Consider the following 22,121-nt stretch of genomic DNA (forward strand, 5'->3'; position numbering starts at 1 on the left):
CCAATCATCTGTCAAAAGTCAACTTAAGACAAGTAGTCGCAGTGTGTTTAGCAGGTAGTTTTGTGTTAAATATAAAAGCCTTTACTTATACTTTAATTTAGCGTGAACTGCTCGTTTTTTTTCTAGGCAGGCGTGCGCACTTAGAATTGTTTTGTAGGCCTTGTGGGTGAGAGAGACACTTGAAAGTGATGTGATGTTTATGTAACAACCTCTGCCCCTGGCCTCACATGTCTGCATGCTCGATTTCCCTAACCACACTCTGCGTTTGTTTCTCCCCTCGCATATATCCTCTTCTACCCCGAACCCCCAACATGCTCGGTCTGTACATGTCCCTGACCCTTATTCTCTCTGCCCCTGAGCTGTGCCTAGGTGGACCCCATGTTTCTGGCTATTGCCTATGCAGCTGCTGCAAATGCGTGGAGTTGACCACGAAGGCAGGCGGCTGACGGCGACATTGTTGAAAAGCGTGGCCTGTGTTTACACACATAGTGCTAGCACGGCTGCTACAGTGAGAAGGCCGCCATCATGGTGTAGATTTGCCTAAGGCCTGCTTTGCGTGCATGTTATGTTAGCATGGCTTATTAGAAGTTTAAACGCCATTTTACCTTTTGCTGCTTTTGCACACGATACGGCATAGCTGTTTTTGTAAGTTAGCCTTCACAAAGGTCTACACATGAGAAAAGGTTTTGTTTTCGACGTCTCTAAACTTTCATCGTGCCCCTAGTCTGCACAGTTAGTGCTGAAGCCGTCAAGGTTATCAAAACATGGTAGCTGCTTTTCGGCATGATCGAGTAAGGCTTTCTAGACACAACAATTTGGCAGCTGTGAGCCAACTTAGATTCTGGCGCCCTTATTATCACACACTCGCCATGATTTCACACACTTGGAAGATTTCCGTTTCCAGGGATGCAGAGAGCCTATGCTGATCCAGATGTAATTTACTCTTACTGAGTGGAAAGGTAATGGGGTCCCCTAAGCAAGCCTAAGAGACCTTCTTTAGTTTATAATACATAGTTCCTATATAGGGAGGGTGTTAAAACTAGGTGCTATAAGACCTGTTTTCATCATCATTGTAATATGATTTCTCCTTTTGTATTTTATGGAATTGTAACCATGCTGACCATATTATTTTTAATCATGTAACTAAGATACTGCACATCTTGTTAACTGTATCTGAGAGCACGTAAAATTATTTGGCATTTTTACATTGTACACACACCAAACTAAAATGTCTCAAGGCGCTGAAACGTTAGCTGGTATTATGTAGCTCACAGCGTTTGCTTCATCACAGTAAAGGATGAGTCGGACCTCGACCTTGAACCTGCAAGTTGTCACAGACGTTAGCCAAGGGCCCATGACCCTCTGACATATCTTGTCTGCTTTGCAAGAAAACAGGGGGGAGGGCGGTGTATTTGGCGCCATTGCTGAGGGAAAGGCCGCCGTATGGGAGAGGCTATGAGAGGCCAAGGTGGTGAGGCTAAGGCGCTCAATCCAATCTGCGTCGGGTGGTCGCATCAGGTCAGGAGCCGGCAGCCTCCGCACCACAGCAGGAATTTGCCGGGGGGCATCCGACGACCATAAACCGCACTCTGTAGTTAAGATGTGCCACTGCCAGCAGTTGTCTCTCGTCCTTTACGCCACAGTAATTTTGACAGTGATTAATGTCTACCGAGCTCCGACGAGGGCCGCCGGTGCCCTAAGAACACACATCAGGCATGTCCTTGACCTCGTGCCCATCTCACGTAGGTGTGAAAAGTGTAAGTGATTTAAAGTGATCGGGTTGGCCAGTGACCCGTGACTGAAAGATGATCCCAATAGAGGGACCGAGGAGTAGCTGGGCAAATAGGCCCTGATTTGTGGGTTGCTAGTGGGCCTTATGGGCTATTGATCTGAACCCCACTAAACCCTAATTAGTTGGCCACCAACAACAAAGAAATATATGGGGATTTAGCAAGAGGTCGAACAATAAAGAAAAATGCAGTCACGTACACATTGTTCAGCTGTATTCGCCTCTGAATATTGTCTGAATTACACTGAAGTAATTTTGCTGATTTGTAAACCCCAATATGCATTGTATCTCGAAGTCTGTTATGAAGCTCTGTGGTTAAACTGAATAAGCAGCTACCGATGTTATACAACATCTCTTTATTAATGTTATAACTGCACTTTCACAATTGCTTAATTAACCTTCCTGCTTTCTCAAATTTGCTTGAAAATGCACCATTTGTCCACTCTTTTTTCAAAATGTTCTCGGGGGGGGAGAACGCCCCTAAACGCCCCTTAGGTTGTTTGGGCTCGCTCGCTACGGTGCAGTATAAGAAGCATTTTACGCCTCGCCACTTTCAAATGTTACCAGCTGCCACTGTACACGACAATAGAATGCGTACTCCCACGATGCAACCCTAACTAGATGTACCGAAGTGTACCTAGCATGTATGTAGGTGTAAACCCAGGAATCCTTCTAGGATAAAGTCAACCCCATTACCTGAAGTGAGAGACTGTGGGACCCCGTCTTGGGCTCAAGATGCACACCCCGCAAGGGATGTCAGACCACTGCGAGCTGGAGTATCTGTGGGCAAGAGCCTCAGTGTCTCGCGTCAGTGTGTCGGCATGGAAGTACTTTTCTCTGACCACCTCAGTAAGACATGGTGGTTATATACCCAAAGTGGCACCCTCAGTGGTCTACCTCGCTGTGTCATTTCAGATTTATGAAGACGGAAGGAATGACCCTTATACATTGTTAATATGCAGGAGATGGTAGGCCTGCTGTCCTGCTGTGATTCCAAGAATCCTCATGCATAATGAATGAGGCTAATTTTCAGGGAACACCCTACGTCATGTGAGCAGTATCATAACTAGGTAAAAGGTCAGTCCTTAGAACCATTATATAGTGTAATGATTGGAGAGAATATAGGTGAAAGGTTAGTTAACTACCTGAGCCTATATTGGGGTACCTATATGAAACATAATACTAGTTCTCTTTACACTACAGAGATATTTTTACAAAAGAGGGGTTCTGTTTCCACCGCCAAGGCCCACTGAGTCAGCAACCCCTGATATGTCTTCTTTCCACTTTCTTTCATATTGCTTTATAAAATATTGCCTCCTCTTGTTGGTTTTGAGTGAGGAACACCAGTCACCAGTTAAGCCTTCATAAAAGGATTCAAGAGCCACTTGCTTTGTAATGTGAACCAAGTGAATGAAATATTATATTATTTGAACTAACAACCTGGTGGGCCAAGGCATTCCTCTACCTTTCCCTATGCACATCACTTCCTGCTGGCAATGGAAAAGGTGGTTTTCATACACTGGAAGGAGCAGAGAAGGAGATTTTTGGGGTGGGCATTGTCTGGTCCGATCCATTGCAATGTACTTACTAGACTTCTCCATCTGATGACAAAGCCGAAGACGTAAGCACTGGTGCATGGTGCCACCCCAGGAATGCAGTCAGAAAGCAGCTTCAATAACAAGTGGTCAGCGGCCACTATGGCAAAGGAGCATCGCCTCTCCTGCCAGCAGCCAAACAAATCAAAAATAAAGCGATAATAAACCCTTGTTTATTATTGTTTTATTTTTGCTCTCGTAGCTGAGGCTTGGGGGCGGGGCCAAGTGGATGACAGGCACTAGGGAGAGTGTTTTGCACTGTTATCAGTGCACACAATGGTTTGGTCTGCAGTCTCAGGACGACCAAACCGACATGCGCACTGAAGCTCTCTCCAACCTGAGCTGCATTGCCGGGTTGGAGATAGCAGGCATAGGCTCCCAGTCTAACTGGGAGCGTAAATCAAGGGCAGCGTCAGTATTGTCCGCAGTGGATTCTGGTAGCCTGTGCCCGCAGTGGAGAGGAGTGCGATGTGATGATGCAGCAAGTAAGTGATTTTTTTGTTTTTCCTTATTTGTCTCATCATCCGTTCGCGCCTCCACCCCCCACTTCACCCCCCAGCCAGTCTATCGAGATACTGGCCGCTACTGCAAATGATCAACCATGGTTTGCACGCTATGTGAATGCTTGGGGTTGAAGTGAACTGGTGTAATCCCGGAATGGCAGGGGCGGGGGCTGTAGGAAGCAACGGAAGTATTTAAAGCAGTGACACTCAAAGTACGGCCAAGGGTCCGCAAGCGACTCTCCCGACCTTTACATGCGGACCCGGTAGAACAGCAGCACTAGGCTCCTGTTTACTTTACAAAGCACTAATATTCATAAATATATCAAATACACGGCAAGCATTTATTTACAGTCGAACTGCAGTGAAAAAAGAAGCACAGAAGGTGTCCTGCAACACTTAACTTTACAAACACTTTCCTTTTTAAAGACATCTTGGAACAATGGGTAAATATATAATAAAGTTCCTTAAACATTCAAAAAAGTGTATTTCATTAATATGCAGAAGCATTTTGCCTTAGTACATCAGATTATAAAAATGAATGTTTTTTTTTTAATTAAAGTGACCATTTTCAAACATGAGTTCAGAAACATTCATGCTTCCTGCCACCCTGACAACAATGCCAATAGTGAACTAAGAGGCAAGTCAGTTGTTATGTGCACCCTCTGGCTGTCCTGGGTTGCTACTATACATGAACAACATTATAGTTTATTAAATCAAACACAAGTACGTTTTGTACCACACACATCCTGAAGCCATGTATTTCGAGCTCCTCATATGTGATAATGAAGAAAAAGGAGGCAAAGTAAAATAAAGCAATTGCCTAGCATCACACCATTTGGTCAAGTGGAAAAGCCGGGATTGACCTCAGGTGCAATCAGCCACTAGATGTACATGTGTCACTTCCCCCTACACCCACCTTCCACGCCCTGACCGCCACCCTGCTGGCAGCAGTGTGGACCACGGTCACGCCATATATATATATATATACATATATATATGCATATCAATAATAAATAGCCCAATGACACGCTTTTAAACCCAGTGCAAGACTCGTTTTTCCATCTTGCTTTGACTTGTTAGTTTTTAGGTCGAGCCTGGGCAGCGCATGCGCTGCTCTACAAGACATGCTGTATTCAGGTAGGTACTTGAAGCTCCGCCCATATTTTTCATTGGCTTGTGTAATTTTCCACTGTAAACTGTGGTTGTTCATTGGTCAATAGGCATAGTTGTCCCTCCTTAGTACCGCCTTGTCTCATTTTGTAACCTCCCATGGCGACACCCTCTGTTACATATGTTGTTACTCAGTAGGTTCTAATTACAGCCTACGAGCACTATTTTCCCAAATAGCTTTGTTCTGCCTGCTGTTGCAGTCAGAACACGCTCTCTCCTAATGCTTTAAAAAAATATTTATAGCACTAACGCATTTGCAATGCAGTAGGTCTCGCATTTGTGAGAGTTTAAGCTATTCGCATTGTAAATGACAATGCCTTTTATTTACCTGTTTTAAAATCAACACATAAATAAAAAGCATTGTCATTTACAATGCTAATAGCTCAAACTCTTGAAAATGCGAGCCCAATTGCATTGCAAATGCTTGTTCATAGTTTTAGTCGGCTGTAAATTGATGTATATTTTTATATGCTGTGGAATGCCATGTTGCAGTTTTAACGTGAGTAACATATTCAGTATTTCAATAAGTACTGATCATTATTGTACATACACTCTATAGACCCTTGCTAATTAATGCCTTCCGTCTCCGTGCTGTGTCTTCAGATACCTCCGTCACGCGATGTGGATGAGGGACAAAGACGAGCTAGCCGAAGAAATGCACAAATTGGAACAATTAAAAATTAATCTGGGAAACGACAAGTTTGTGAATAAAAAATACAAGGTAATTTATTTAGGTTTTTAAAATATTTGGTAAAGCTTTAGCATGGGACCTTTCGATCACTTGAGACACTGACCATCATGCGCCCCCCTGAGACTGTGGAGCATCACGCTGTGTCGTCACTGGCTCCGTGGAGACACGTCATGGGCGCAGGTTGCTAAACTTCGTTCCTGACACTGGGAGGCCGGTTTGAAAACAGGGCTTTTTTAATGCTTGATAAGCCGACTTCTGAAAGATGACGTCTCCCACATTGTTGGCAGCTGTGGTCCATGCATATAACAGCGGGGGGCGATGGGGCCGGGTGGGGCGGATTCCGATGGACGATGACGAGGGAAAATGTATTAATTATTCACCTGTGAAAGATACTAAACATGGGCGTGTCCTTGTGTACTTTGCAGGGGTTAGCTCTAAGGGCACAAGGTTCAAGGAAACAAAGGGGACAGGTGGGTCTGGAGTGATTCAAGGGGTTCATATACATGCTACCAAAATGCCAGGGGTAGCGGAAGTGACATCACATACCTTTTGACCCCCAATTTCACACATATACACATGCTTACAAATACACACATAATCACACACACTCTCTCCCACGTAAACACACACTCACCCACATGCACGCCCACAATATACATTTACAAGCATGTTTTTTACTTTTCTCAGGTGCTAGGGAAAGGCCATATTCCAGCTAATTGCACTCCATTTCTCAATACACTAATAGCGAATATTGAGGCAATATCCACTATTAGTGTACTAAAAGAAATGAAAGAAAACAAAGAGAGAAAATCTCCAACCGACGTCCATAAGAACTAGCTGTCACTGTTCCTGGAGCTGATTTTGCCACCTCTGAGGCCTGAGGGCTCAAAGGCAGCACCAGGGGTCTCAGGTGACAAGCCAGGGTTCTCAGCCACAACCCCTAAATAATGTTCATAGTCATATAAAACAACAAAGCTGACCCGGCACTGGACCTTAACCTAGTGATTATAAACCTAGTGAGACATTGTATGTAGCACCTGTGGTGGAGATATATAAGGTTAAAGATGCCGAACCCTTGTGGCTACCACCATGATTTTTTAAATCATTTTTTATGGGATTTTAACTAGAGAATGTAAAGAAAACAGTACATACAGTGGTGATATCGGGTCCAATTGCCCCCCATTACATAGTATCTTGGTACCCCCCACCACATTGCATGGTATATAACAGTAAGCAGTATATAGGATGGAGCAGTGTCGCCTCTCCCCACCCGCCTTTGTCCTATTCGGCCCCACCTTCCATTGTTCTCTCTTGCCCCTGACATGTACACCATTTATCTTGATCCCATTTGGTGCTTAGTTCTCATTCCCTGATGGAGCAAGTGTCCTGTTCACTCCTCATGGTGGGCTGTACATTGCCCCCCCACCTGCATGTGTCCTTTTTGGTCCCTCCTGGGGATCCTCCCTCCATCCTCAGCTCTACTAACCTGCTTGTCTCGTTCAGCCCCCCCTCCATCCCTTGGTGCTCAAGCTCAGTGCCCTGCCCCCACCACCTCTTGCCTGCTTGTTGTGGGTGCCTGGTTTCTTGTTCTTCTTAACCTTCTCCATGTCTGTGTCTCATCGCCCCCTAGCCCCCCGAGACCTGCGTCATCTTTGACCACCACCCCGATCCACCACCAAAATCCACACCTTTGAACTATTTAATGAATGAGGGGCCAATATTTGACAAATAAATGCTTTTTTACAAGATGTTACTTTTAACTATGATCACTTTTCTAGTCTCACTTGTATGAACTGTGAGATTTCAAATGTGTGTGCTAATAAGGCGATAAGAGTATTGGGGGCATATTTATTTTCTTTATTTATTTTGAAAGTTTCATAGAGCGCAAACAAAGACCCTTGCGGATATCAGAGCGCTTTACAATCAGTGAGGGATAGTTATGCAACAAAATAGCAACAGGTAAATTGCGCGTACATAGCACAATGTAAACAGTAAATCAAAACAATAACAGGTACATCGAGTATATAGAAGAGCTATCGGTAGAGGTACTTGTGAACTCCTAGTTTCCTTAGATAGTGTTCATGTGAATTTATCCATGAGAATCGCTTTTACTTCCTTTTTGAAAAGTGCCGTAGAGTTGATAAGTCTGATTTCTGGGGGTATTGCGTTCCAGATCCTAGGAGCCATCCTGCGAAGGATCGTTTATAAGTTTTCGTCTTATTGAATCTGTGTGGCTTCAGTAATAGGTTTCCCGCATTTCTTGTAGATCTATTTCCACCCGAGATAGTCAGTTTCTGGGCGAGGTAGTAGGGTGCATTGTGGTGTATGGCTTTATGAGTCATGCAGGCAGCTTTCAGGTGAATTCTGGCTTCCAATGGTAGACAATTCAAGGCTTTTAAGTCAGGGGAGATGTGGGACCTTCTTTTCGAGCCTGTGATGAATCTGGCTGCTGCATTAATGGAGGCTCTTAGTGGAGCTGTGGAAGCTTTGGGGAGGGCACAGAGAGAGATGCTTCCATAGTCCACTCTGGGGATGACTAGAGCTGGAACTGCAGTCTTGAAATCGTTGAATGGTAAGAAGGGTTTCAGCTTTCTCAGTGTATTAATCTGGGAATTTGTCCCCTATGTAGAGTTGCTAATATGTTTATGCATGTTGAGGTTGCAATCCAGGGTTATACCCAGTGACTTAGCTGGGTCGATGATGGTTGGATGAACGTTAATGTAGGTAATTTTCATTTTGCGATTCTCAAATTGTGATTTTTAGGGAATTGCAATTAATGGATCGCAAAACGAAATGTAGGTAGGATTAACAATTTTTTTTGCAAATCCCACTTATTCCTTATTTGCGAATCGCAAATTGAGATTCGCAAATAAGGAATAACTTCTCGTTCATTCCTTTGGGCTAGAAGGCCCATAGGAATGAATAGCATTGCATTAGCAGCTGATCCTCTCCCTGACCAACGACCCCGCCGCCGCCAGAGCCAACCTTCACGAAGGGATGAAAGACGTAGCCGAATGGATGACGACCAGCCGCCTGAAACTGAACTCAGACAAGACGGAAGTCCTCATCCTGGGCTCTGCGCCCTCCGCCTGGGACGACTCCTGGTGGCCCCCCGCCCTGGGCACCGCACCCAAACCGACGGACCACGCACGCAACCTGGGCTTCATCCTGGACTCCTCCCTCTCCATGACCAGACAAGTCAACGCCGTCTCCTCGTCGTGCTTCAACATCCTGCGCATGCTACGGAAGATCTTCCGGTGGATCCCCACCGAGACCAGGAAGACGGTCACCCAGGCCCTCGTCACCAGCCGACTGGACTACGGCAACGCCCTCTACGCCGGAACCACCGCCAAGCTCCAGAAGAGACTCCAGCAGATCCAGAACACCTCAGCCAGACTCATCCTCGACATCCCACGACACAGCCACATCTCCGGACATCTGAGAGACCTGCATTGGCTCCCCGTCATCAAAAGAATCACCTTCCGTCTCCTCACCCACACACACAAAGCCCTACACAATCAAGGCCCGAGCTACCTCAACAACTGCATCAACTTCTACGCACCCAAACGCCACCTCCGATCAGCCAGCCACGCCCTCGCCGCCGTCCCCCGCATCCGAAGAACGACTACAGGAGGAAGGTCCTTCTCCTACCTGGCCGCCAAGACCTGGAACTCCCTCCCGACCGACCTGCGCCTGACCCAAGACCACCTCTCCTTCAGGAAGAAGCTCAAGACCTGGCTGTTCGAGCAGTAGCAGCACCCCCCCTCCCCCAAGCGCCTTGAGACCCTCCGGGTAAGTAGTGCGCTCTATAAATGTCTTGATTGATTGATTTAGCAAGACATTCTCAATTTGCGATTCTCAATTAGAGAATCGCACATTGAGAATGCAATTTTGGGGTTGTAAGGGTGTCAATAGGACACCCTTTTGCACCTCTGAAATTAACATGTGTGGACATGTGGCCCACATACATGCCCTAACGGCATGTATGTGACCCACATGACACTTTGAAAAATGCCAAAAAGTGCATTTTTCAAAGAAATCGCAAAATACCACCAACCTGAAGTTGGTGGTATTTTACGATTCCTTAAGCCTAAATCCGCACAACTTGGGTGCTTCCTACATTGCATTTAAGGAATTGCAATTTGCGATTCCTTAAAGGCAATAGCAAAATAAGGAATCACAAATCTTGGATTTCCTTATTTTGCATGTTGGTTTTTGTGTGCCACATAGCACACTGCCCCAATTGCGATCGCAAATGCTGAAATTCTGCGAATTTCAGCATTTGCAAGCGCAAATACTCTTCCTACATCTGGCCCTAAGTTTTCAGTGTGGAGCGAGGTTATCTTTTTATACATGTGCGAGTATATTTCTACAGCACGAACCTGGCCAAAAGGACAGGGTCAAAGACAAGCTTAGAGTCAACGAGGGATAAAAGAGGAGCTGGTGTGTTCACTGTTAATATCTTGTGATGTAATGTTCTTTAAAGAGGTGCATCATCAACTCTTTCGTACACTAGAGCAGCGTTAGGGTGGTACTGATGGATATGCGGATGTTGTTCCAGATCTCCAGATCTTGGGTGCATTGATGAAAAAGGCTTTCTGCCTTCTTTTTCTATTTTTTACATTTCATTATCTGCAGTCTGAATGATTCCTGGCTGTGGTTGTGCTGAGATCTCAGTAGATGGTGAGCTTGTCTGCAAGATAAGCGGGGGGGACTGGTAGATTATGTGGGTCAGCAAGAGGAGCCAATGGGGTTTCATCTGGATGAAATGATATGTTCATATTTCTGAAGGCCCCGTATGAGGCTTGCTATGGCATGTATGGTGCCCCTAAAAGGTGCCGGTGCTGAGCCTTGAAAGCTGTGGAGTTTCTGAAGTCGCTTTCTAGTAGAAATGGTTTGACTTTCTTTAGTAGAGAGAGCTGGTTCCAGACCATCTTTGGTTATTTGGGCAATGTGTTCCTTGAGGCAGAGGTTGGTGTATACAGTGAATCCAAGTGACTTGGCGTTCAGTGAAACTTGGGGTTCCCAGCTGTCAAGATTCATGTGATGGAGCTCGGTTTAGCTCCGAAGAGGTGATGCTTCCATGGGGTCCCTCTGCCACATCCTGCCCTCAACAGTGGTGATAAACAACTATACTATTTTCTGCGCATCTGCAAATATGGTTTCTCTGGGTGCTGTTTTTCCTGAGCAGAATTCAGAAACAAAGGTATTTAAACATAGCCAGAACCCCATCTCATTGAAAGGCTTACGAGATGGGGCCCAGTTCTTTGTAAAACACTTTTAATATGAAATATGAAAATCAGAAATGAATCAATACGCTTATTCTGCTGACAAATCATTTATTTACAATGTTTGTGATCAGTTGATGAGCCTGTGTGCTACTGAGGCTTTGAAACAAATCTGCCACAGCCTTCGTTCAACAAGTCTTACATCTGTTCTCTTACCCCTAGATGCATCAACGTTGTCATTTGCGATTCCTTAATTGCGAAAAATAAGGAATCGCAATTAAGGATTCGCAAATGGCAATGCATCATTAATTTCGCTATTTTTTTGGGATTCGGTAAAAATCGCATTTTTTACCGAATTCCAATAAAATTGCGATTTCCAAATAGCGAATCCGATATTCCCATTCATTCCTATGGGCTGAAATGCCCATAGGAATGAATGGGAATTGCGAATTCGCAATTTCGAAACGGAATGCATCAAAGCCTTTCAAGGGTGGAGAGGGGGGTCCAAAGGACCCCCCCTGCACTCATGAAATGCACTTTTACATGTGAGTTACATACACACATGTCCTAAGGACATGTGTGCCTGTAACGTACACGTTTAAAAAATGCATTTTCATGCGTTTTTAAACATTTTTGCAAATTACCACGAAGTTCAACTTCGTGGTAATTTGCATTTGCAATTTTGGAAATCGCAAATGTTTTGGGGATGATGCATTGCTGTTAAGGAATCGCAAATGTGCGATTCCTTAACAGCAATCGCATTTTTTTGGAACTCGCAAAAAAAGCGATTTCCAAAAAATGCTTGATGCATCCCAGTAACCAATTTAGGAAGTGCAAAAGGCCGATTTATGCGAATCGCACCGTTTGCACTTCCTAAAACGGTTGATGCATCTGGGCATTAATCCCTTGTAGTTTATTGTGCACGAATCGAGCCGCCAGGCTTGGCATGAAGTTGCACTGTGAAGACAGACTGCTCTCTTACAGATGCCGCGCTCGAGCGAGGACACAGTGCCAAAGAATGCTCAGTACACTTCATTTGTGCCGGATCATAATACAGAATCTTCAATGCCTGCAGCATCGCTTGGCTTTATGATGTGCACACGCATATGAAGGCCTTCATAGAACAGATTTGTAAAGCCCACACAAGGGCACGTGAAGGAATGTGTGGGGTTACCCGGATGCAAGTTGCAGAACTTCTGGGTTCTGTTCTGAAAGGCTAGTGGGCCTGGTTGAGAGTCAGCGACATGCTCTCCTTGCCTTTGGAGCCTATCACATGCCAAGCATAGATGTGATGGTCACGTGTCAGATTCATCTCTGAGAGGCCTGTAGGGATGGAGCAGAGTCAGTCATATGCCTTGCTGGTATCTCTGAGAGGCTGGTGCGACCAGGTCACAACTGGGCTAGAACTGATGTCTCTGAAAGGTCCCGAGGGGATTGTCCAGTCAGTGACATGTCATGTCAGTTTCTGGGACAGATGTAGCCACACATGAAGAGGCGCTAGATGGCAGGTACAGATGGCGGTCAGTATGGAGCCAGTGCTTCTTGAAAACTTTCGGGTCTGGTGCAGGAATTCACATCAGCCAAGCTTGTTAGAGCTAGGGGCTATCCACATCCACATAAACATCCACATTTACAACCCCCAAACGCCAATGGAGCGTCACTTTTTTTGACGCTCTGGTGGCGTAGTGCCATTCCCCATATTTACAAGGTGGCTGCTGCGGCAAAGGGGCGGGCAATGGATGTTGCAATGGATTCGGAAAATCTGCCCGTTTGCGACCGTTTTTTTCCGTTGATGCTTGAGGCCCTTAGTGACTTCTTTTTGGTTTAACTGTTCTTATAAAGTTTTAGGTATGGAACATAACACGTACCATCGCCTACAACCCAACAGCCGGCAAGGAAAGCTAGCATGCCAGTAGGTATGTAATGCAGTCATAGTTGGAACGAATACCCCATAACACCCTCCCACCCGCATCCGGTGATTATCATGGGTGAAGCATGAGTTCTGCGTGAGGGTAGTGGGTCAGCATGGGTCGAATCTGCTTTACCTGAGATGTGCTATGCACAGGAGGCAGGCAGTCGCGACTGGTCACTGGGGAGAGACGTAGCACTTTTTGAACTTTGGGGCACTATCTCTCAGGATAGGATGCGTGTGATGGGGTCAATGGTGACTTCATATGCGTGGGTGGAGTGTTGGGCCACCATTTTTTTTTTCATGGCTATCGTTTCCCAGATGCAGCTCATCCAGTCACGTAGTGTAGGTGTAGCGGCCGTTCCCCAAAATGTTATTATAAACTGAAGGGCTGTAACTAGGGTCATAGCTATGTGTTTTTACCTCACCGGAAATCGTTGGAATGGATATGGTTTGCCCAAATGGATAACCCCTGGGTCTCGTCTGATGTGCGTCCCAAAGTGATCTTCAGTCTCTTTCGGCACATTTTTCCAGTAGCTATGGAGCTTGTGCCAGTGCGAAAGTAAGTGTAGCAAGGTGGCCATTGGCACCACAGTCTCTCCAGCATCAGGCAGATTTTGTTGGGTTCCATTATGCTACTTTTTTGGAGGTTTATACCAATAAGTTTAAATTTTGAACTGGGTTTCCTGCTGGTGCACACCGGAGGCGAAGTAGCATCCCACGTTGAAAGTTTTGTCCCAGTCCTTCTATATGAGGTCATATCCCAACTCCCTCTTCCACCTTTTCTGCCCTGGTGTCTTATCTCCATTGAAGAATCTGTGAGAAGTCAGCAGAGAGTTATCGGGTCCATCTTTAAACCATTTCTCTACTACTCGAATGGCCTCTATCTTGGTCTGCCTAAATATCTGGTGCAACGCCTGCAGATCGTGCAGAATGCGGCTGCGAGATTGATAAAGCGCATTCCTTTCAGACAGCATGTCTCTCCGCATCTGCGCGAACTGCATTGGCTCCCAGTGGCGAGTAGAATAAAATTCAAAGTTCTTACCCTGGCGTTTAGAGCACTAAAAGGGACTTGCCCTAACTATTTAAAACTCAGACTCCCCCGCTACCATCAGGAGAGACACTTGCGATCTAACTCCTTGCTTCAGCTACTCGTCCCACGAGTTAGGAAAGCCAGACTTGGGGGCAGATCTTTTTCTGCTGGCACGGCGAAGCTCTGGAACGCCTTGCCCTCTGCCATCCAATCGGCTACGACAGAAGCTAGCTTTAAGAAGCTTCTAAAGACCTGGCTCTTTATGCAGAAAACCTAAGCAATCCCCTGTGTCTCCTGCTTTGCTGAAGTACTCTTCCAGCGCCGGGACACCTCCTCGAGAGGTAGCTGTTCGCGCTCTACAAGTATCAGTATTATTATTATTAGTCCCGTGAGCGACTTAGCCGCCTATTCCATCATGGTGGGATGAAGGACCCATTGTTGTACTTGGATGTGTGCGAAACGTTAGGTTTCGTGAATCCTGAATTGTTTTGTGACCTCTTCAAAGGAGAGAATTTGCTGGTTCTTGAAGAGGGAGCCTACCGTAAGACATTAATGTTGTTTCCATGTGTTAAACTGGGAGGTCAACAGCGCTGGAGAAAAATCTGGGTTAAAAGAGATAAGTGTGAATTGTGACGGAAATGAGGTGACACCCAGGCGGGTAGAAACTTTATCCTAGACTGACAGAGCGAGTAGTAGAGGCCCTAGCTTCGATAGGATTTCTTCATCGAGGGGATTCGCCACAATGGGAGTCCTGCTATCGATCGATCGATATGGAACTATTACGTTTGCGGATCTTTCTTGCCCCATTCTCTGAAAATCCTGAGTTGAGCAGCTTGGTAGGATGAGGTGAGGTGGGATAGCTCCAGGCTACTCTGCCTTACCAGTTTGCAGATAATGTGGCTGTCAATCCTCGGGCCTTTATTGTGCAGAATAAGCTTATTTAATAATATTTGAAGGTGCATGAAAAAAAGGGCAGCATCAGTTGTAGCAGTATCTTTTGGAATAAGTAAAGGATCTGTGGCAGAAGTCTCATTTCACCCACCATTAGAAGCCCTGAACAGGAAATCTGCTTGAAATGCCAATGCAGTATGTCTTGCTGCAGCGTTTTAAGCATGCGTGTGTAGTTGAGAGTGGTCACTTGGGCCCAGGTGGGGCCAATGAGATTGCCCAGTTATTTCACATGACCTGACAACCAGCGAATGGGAATTAGGCGTTCCAAGATGTCGCTCTGTCCTGGCCGGGGGTACAGTAGGAGAGCCTCTGATTTTACGATGTTGATTTTAAAGTTGGAGACAGCCTGGAACATGCAAAGTTCCGGCAAGACTAGGGACATGGATCATTCAGGGTCTATTAGGGAGAGCATATTGCCATCTGCAAACATCATTAACTTAAAGACTCTATCCCCAGTTCTAGCACCTTGTAACCCTTAGCAGAGTGTACAGCTTTAGCAAAGGGCTTTGGAATTAGAGCAAATATAAGCAGCGAAAGGGGACAGCCTTGCCGAGCTCCGTGTTTGAAAATTGATGCATTGAAAAAAGGTGCCATTGACTCATATTTTGGCCACTGGTTTCTGATGATTGGAAGTGACCCAGCGGAGAAACTGTGGCCCCATCCCCATTTTTGCCAAAACCCCTTTCATGTATTTACAGTCTGCACTATCAAATGCCTTTTCTGCATCCAAGGACAGGAGAAGGACATTCTTAGATTTTCTTTGGGCGTTCTCCACCATATGAATAAGCTTCTTGGTATTATCTCTACATTGTCTACCTGGGATAAAGCCCGATTGATCCGGGTGGATGATGGTGGATAGCATTGGACCCAGTCTGTCGGCCAGGATAGGCGTCAGTAGTTTCACATCTATGTTAAGTAAGGATATAGGTCTGTAGGCACTACAGAGGGCAGAGTCTTTCCCTGGTTTTGGAATGATGGTCACCACTGCTTCTCTCACTGTTGCCGAGATGGAACCCTTGTCACCCACCTCATTGAAGAGGCATGTCAGGAGTTGGGCCAGGCAATAACGAAAACATTTATAAAAGCTCGCTGAGTAGCCATCGGGCCTGGGTCTTTCCCAGTTTTGAGCTTAGAGATGGTTGCTATCACTTCCTCTGCTAGGACTGGCTCATTTAGGTGGGTTAACACCTTTAGGCAATCGATAATATTGTGAGTGTTAAGAGGATGGGCGATCACCTCCAGGCTAGGAGGTTCTTTAATGTAAAGAGTTTGGTAAAACTTTCTAAAGGCATCTGCTAAAGCTGGGTTATTGCATGAGGTCTCAGAAGTAGAGACTGTGATCTCTTTGACTCTACTTTTGCTGGTCTGGAGGTGTAGTTGTGCCATCAGTACCCTACCTGACCTATCAGTCAGGGAGTAATAAATGTGTTTGGTGCAGCTCAAGGCATATTCAGCTTTGTCCCAGTCCTGGGATTTCAGCTGCATTCGAAGGGTAGTGACTTGGTGTAAATTTCTAGCTAGTAAAAGGGGTGTCTTTGTGGGTGCTCTCTGCATGCCCTAGCACCTCTTTGAGATCATGGCGTTTGTCCGCTTGCAGATTTTTGTGTTGTGTGGCTATCAAGATAAAGATCTCTCTTAAGTATGCTTTAAGAGTGTCCTATAAGGTGGCTTCTGAGATAGTCGGTGTATCATTGATGCGTGGAAAATTTGCGAATTCGTCTATGATCTCTCGTTTAATGACTGGGTCATGTAAGAGAAAGTCATGGAGTCTCCGGGTGGAAAACCTACTGCGTCCCTGTGAAATGGAGATGTTAAGAGTGACAGGGGCATGGTTGGCAAGTGTTATGTGCCCTTTGTCTATAGAAGTGATTGCGCTGATCAAGCTATCTCCCCAGATGAAATAATCAAAATGAGTGTATGATTTTTGAGCCATGGAATAAAAGGTGTAATCCTGGTCCCTAGCATGGACTGATCTCCACCCATCCCTCAAGCCCATGACATCCAACCAGCCTTTGGGCACGGGGATAGCTGCACCTAAGCCAGAGTCAAAGCGGGATGGAGTCCTGTCAGTCGTGTTGTCCTTTACTAGGTTTAGGTCCCCACCCACTATTAAAGCCCCTTTGTGTATAGCAGTGCTTGGGAGATGGTGTTCTTTATGAACGCTTACTGGTGGGTATTAGGAACGTACATATTTAAAATAGTTAAGATCTGTGGCCCCAGTCGTATCACTATACCTAGCGAGCGGACCATTTTTCCCGGGTGAACATCCAGAATCCCGCCTGAGAATGAATTGCTACATAAGATAGCTACACCTGCCTTCTTGGTGTTGGTGGAGCAGAGTGTTGGGATGGAAAAAAAGGGCGCATCAGTGTCCTTTGCCAAAAGGTAGTTTCTGGGAGGAGGCATATGTAGGCATCCGTATGTCTCAGGTAGTTGATTATGGCTAGTCTCTTAGTTAGTGAGTTAAGTCCTGTGACATTAAAGGTGACCAATTTAACCATGTATGCTTTGGGACTGGAAGATACATGTCATCTCTCTGGGTGTGGTGGAGTGTTGGGTTTAAGCCACACCTCTTTTGCTGTCAGTGTTACTGAGAGCTCTGACGCAGTCGTCATGTGTTTCCTGGCTGCGGCACCCCTAGCCACCATCCCCACCCACAACAGATTCCCAACAAACAAACTGGTTAACCTCCCAAGTGGGAAAACATTACTCACAGTGATGTAACCCACCGTAGTCATTTGAGTTCTGGTGAATAGGTCAGTGAGTCACTCCACTGTTCCTGTGTACGGTCACCATATACTGCACGATGGCTCCCGCCCTACGCTTCCTGATAAAGGTCTTCCTCTCTGCCCTATTCTTCCTGATCAAGGTCTTCCTCTCCACCATGCTACGTGCTCATTTTATCGAGCTCAAAAGGATGAAAGTCTGAGTGGATCTGCTAGTATTTAAACCTGTGACCGTGAGTTAGTAAACAGGCCCCTATAGTTGCCGCATTAGTCCACTAAGTCACCAGACCGAGCTAATGACGACTATGACATGACGAAGATTTGTTTGTTTCAAAAGGTGAGAAGGTGAATAGTTGTTAGTGGGTATGGCCACGGTCACTCAGTACTCCTCATATGAAAGTCACAAACTAGAGAATTTAGGCTTCCATCTGATAATCTCAATCTATCGATCACGTGAATTACATCAGATCAATGCAGTTGTTTCCTCTTGCTTTCAACAGCTGTGTCTCTAAAAGAAAATCTGCTCGACTTATTAATGCTGCAACTCAATGCATGTATATTCTCACAACTGGTTTATGGTAATGCACTTTACCTGAGCCTCCTCAGAAACCCCTATGGGAAACTGCAGCTTTGGACATTTGAATCGGTCACCTCGGTCTAGTAAAGGCCACATTGCCTTCCCTTGCCACATCACATTCTGTTTACGGGTTCTACTTTGTATATCATGCACATTAACAGATCTTCTGTTCAGTTTAAAGGACATGAAGCTATATCTGTCCATGTGTAAACTTTGCTGTAAGTTCCAGGGCCTAAAGATGATTTCCAAGTATAACTGCACTTGTATTGCCAACCGTGCAGTCTCTACCACTGGATCTGCAGTTTACCGCTAATCATCTACCTTACGGAAATTCATAACATTCTTTCTGCTTAACTCTTCTAAAGCGGGCTTCTTCTTAAGCTCAAGTCACATTACCATGGAGTCTTGAAGTGTTAAGTATGCTCTGTAAGTTCTGCTCAAACAATTGATCAGTCAGTCAAGTCAAGTGTGTTTCTCCATTCCAGTTATCAACTAGGTGGTTAAGTGTCATGTCATGTGAATTTGTAAAGTGCAGCTAATCGCCCGTGAGGGTAGCCAGATGCTAAGTGGGGCAGGCTTGAGAGGGGAGTAGGAGCTCATGCCTGTTTTAGCTGTAAAAGCCATTACCTCCTTGACCGTCTCCCTTGCCTCAGTAATAACACATGAGCACTCTGCTCCCACAGAAACTCCAAGTTAGCTTACAAGCCTCCCTATCCCTCCAATATGGCCCCCATCATCCTCCACCAATTCCATAAAAGGAATACACCCATGAACGACAACCATTTTTTTGTTTCTGCACTACTCCGAGTGCTGTTTCTTGGTTTCAGGTGAGTGGGGGCTGCGGTCCTGCTTTGGCGGATTCTTATGCCCCGGGGGGTCTTGGTTTGTGAGGCATTCGATAAACGGCCTCTTTTACCGTGCTCCTTGGGTCCTTCTCTAGGGGACTTACTGAGTCGGCGTTGTTTGTTTTGTTTTTAAAAAACTATCTGGTACTTGCCGAGTCCTGCTCTAGCTGACTCGGCGGGTTTTGTCATTTTGACCAGCGGTTTCCCGATCGGTTGCCCCCGTTTGCTGCCTTATTTCCCTGCGGTGTGGATTGGGTTTCTACTCACCGCTGTATCTCGGCTGAGGACCTGGTGTGGTCGTTGTCTTGTGTTGCGGCTCAGGCGTGGCTATTGATTTTTTCCTTCCTTGCACTGGTGGGCTACAGTTTAGTTGACGTACATGCTTAGGACATGCTGAAGGCCTTCTGGAGGCAATGTGGGGTTGTTATGGGCAACAAGGCGGTATTTGGACATCTTTGCTTGCCTTACTGTTTCTCCTGCATTTTGTACTATGGATGGTATGGAGGAAGGTGCTGCCTTGGATTCTTCCCTCACTGGGGAGTCTTCTGGTCCTGCGGACGCTGTGCCTTTGCTGCCTGCGAAACAAGAGATGATCCAGTCAGCTGGTGCTGCGGCCTCTCGTAAGAGGGAGGTTGTTCCTCCTTCTATAAAAGCTAGGAGTGACCCTGGTCCCTCCCAAGACTCTGATGGGGAGGAGGATGTGGAACTTGAGGGTCAGTTTGTGCAAGAGTCAGATCTTAAAGATATCCTTCAGCATACTCGCTCCAATCTATTGTTTCTGGATTCTGGAATGGATGTGAAGGACACAGATTTCTTTTCTCGATATCAGAAGAAGTAGCCGGAGTCGTTGCCTCTTCACTCCTCTATGTTGTTGGATTCGGAGTGGAAAGAAGTTGATAGGAATAGTTTTCCCTGGTTTCTGGCCAAGAGATACCCCTTGCAGGACTTTGCTGTTAAATATCAGGCCTTGGTGACGGTGGATTCTTTGATCGCTGTCATGGCGCTATTATTTCGGAGGATGCTTCTTCTGCAGACCCGGTTGATGTGGCTGTGAAGCGTACTTTTGATGCCACCAATTTTTTCTATTTGAGCTGCCACTTATTCCTCTTATGCCATCCAGTCATTGTTGAAGGACTTCCAGTCGTTGGCTGAGTTGTTAGACTAGGGCGAGAACGTTTCTCGAACTCTCGCCCTGATAGAACAGCAGGGCAGGCAGATTTCTGACATTTCATTTGAATCGTTGGGAGCGGCGGCCTCTACGGCTGGGTCGTCTGTTGCGGCTTGTCGCCAATTGTGGTTGCGTTCCTGGAAGGCTGATGCGGCTCAGAATGGCTTACTCATGAAGATTCCTTTTTCGGGTGTTAAGCTCTTTGGTGCTCCCTTGGAGGAAATGGTCAAGATGTCTGCGGAAGATCATAAACTTTGGCTCTGGAGACAGCAGCTCGTTCCCGATTTTTTGGGGAAATATAGAGCTTTTGGTCCTGCTCGTCAAGGGAGGGTTTCCCAGCCCTTCCGTGGAAGGGGGCATGGCCGGGGTGCTCCTTCCTCTGACAAATCCTGGTTCCCTGCCGCTTCTGCCCCCTTAAAATCCTGACTGGGATGCTCTGGGTAGTGGGTCCAGTGGTGGGTCGCCTGTCTCTCTTTGTGGACAACTGGATGAGTGCTATTTTGGATCTATGAGTCCTTCAGGTGGTGTCGGAAGGTTTCTGCATTGGGTTCGTCCAGATGCCCCCAGACTGTTTTTGGGTCACTCCGTGTCCCAGAGACAATTTAAAGAAGGAGGCGCTCCTGGATGACATCCGTTGTCTAGTGGCCAAGGGCGCTGTGGTTCCGACCCAAGGAAAAGTGGGGGTGAGGGGTGTACTCTATTTTCTTCCTGGTGGAGAAACATTCCGGCGACTTCAGACCGGTGTTGGAACGGAAGTGGTTGAATTGGTTCATTCCTCTGGTCAAGTTCAAGATGGTTTCCCTGCAGGTGATCCTGCCTCTGATCAATCAAGGGGATTTTCTGGCATCCCTCGACCTACAGGATGTGTATCTCCATGTCCCTGTCCATCTGAAGTCCCAGAGGTTTCTCCGCTTCTGTGTATTGGGCCTTCATTATCAGTTCAAGGTAATACCCCTTGGCCTGTGTTCCTCCCCTCGTGACGAAGCCTGGAACACACTGGACCTAGCCTGGAATGGAAATCTGTGGATTCACATATTGAGTTGAGCTGGCACCTTACACTCTCTAAGGCACAGTAGAGGGATGGAACTTCTGAAGGACCCTGAAGGAACATCTGAGGACAGACCCTGCAGAGGGGTAACCTTCCTCAGAAGTCCACCCTTTGACTACATCTATTCTCACAAGTACCTTTCAAGTTGCCACAGACTCTATGGGACCTGACGACTGAAGGAACGGAGGGTATTCTGCCTTAATGGCTGCGAGATGCTCCTGGAGGTGACTCCATATTGATAAGAACACAAGACGCAAGACAGAGGACAGGTCAGGAGTATGGGGCTGAAGTGAAGCAAAATAAAGCATCCTTCAACTAATAACACACTTTCTCACAGGTAATCCGCACCCACCACTACGACTAGCGCCGTAAGTAGATCATTCCTTCACCCCCCATGAAGGACCACCCACACAAGTGTACTGAACCTTGCTTTGTCAACAGGCATTCTGTGCCAAATTTGTATCCAATGGTGCTTGTAGGCACATTTAGCAAAACAGACTGCAGAGTGGACTGCCATGTTGTTGCAGCCCACTTTTTGTAGTTTTTCAGAAACAAACGCCTAAAGCGAGGTTTTGTATCTTAAATATTAATGGGCTGCTATTCAGTCCTTTCTCAATGTCACTTTTAGTGAGGTTATGGTGGCAATAGGGGTTTGCCTTATTTACAAGGCACCATTGAGCCACTTAACATGGCTTAACTCTGTCTTGTAAATAAGGCACCCATTCACTCTGTACTTAGCATGAAAGGAGAGGAAAAAGCTAGTAATTTAGGCCACTGCCCACACCGCACAGCACCACCTGTGTGTCCGTGCCCCACTGCTGCAGTCTCTGTAAGTTTGCCGCTCTGCCATTACTCTTGCCTGCTCCTGTGTAATTGCTTGTCTGTGTT

The 22,121-nt window shown here is 46.2% G+C and overlaps 1 protein-coding gene across 1 annotated transcript in view; it reads left to right on the plus strand.

Moving 5' to 3' along the window:
- Nucleotides 1–22,121, plus strand: part of ANKRD53 (ankyrin repeat domain 53) — a 116,747-nt gene that overhangs the window by 77,122 nt on the left and 17,504 nt on the right. The window contains exon 6 of the mRNA XM_086962850.1: nt 5,661–5,778. Within this exon, the coding sequence (XP_086818976.1) occupies nt 5,661–5,778 (118 nt within the window). The remainder of the gene's footprint in view (nt 1–5,660; nt 5,779–22,121) is intronic.

This window comes from Lissotriton vulgaris, chromosome 3_1 (genome assembly GCF_964263255.1).
Source record: "Lissotriton vulgaris chromosome 3_1, aLisVul1.2, whole genome shotgun sequence".
In the NCBI taxonomy this organism is placed as follows: domain Eukaryota; kingdom Metazoa; phylum Chordata; class Amphibia; order Caudata; family Salamandridae; genus Lissotriton; species Lissotriton vulgaris.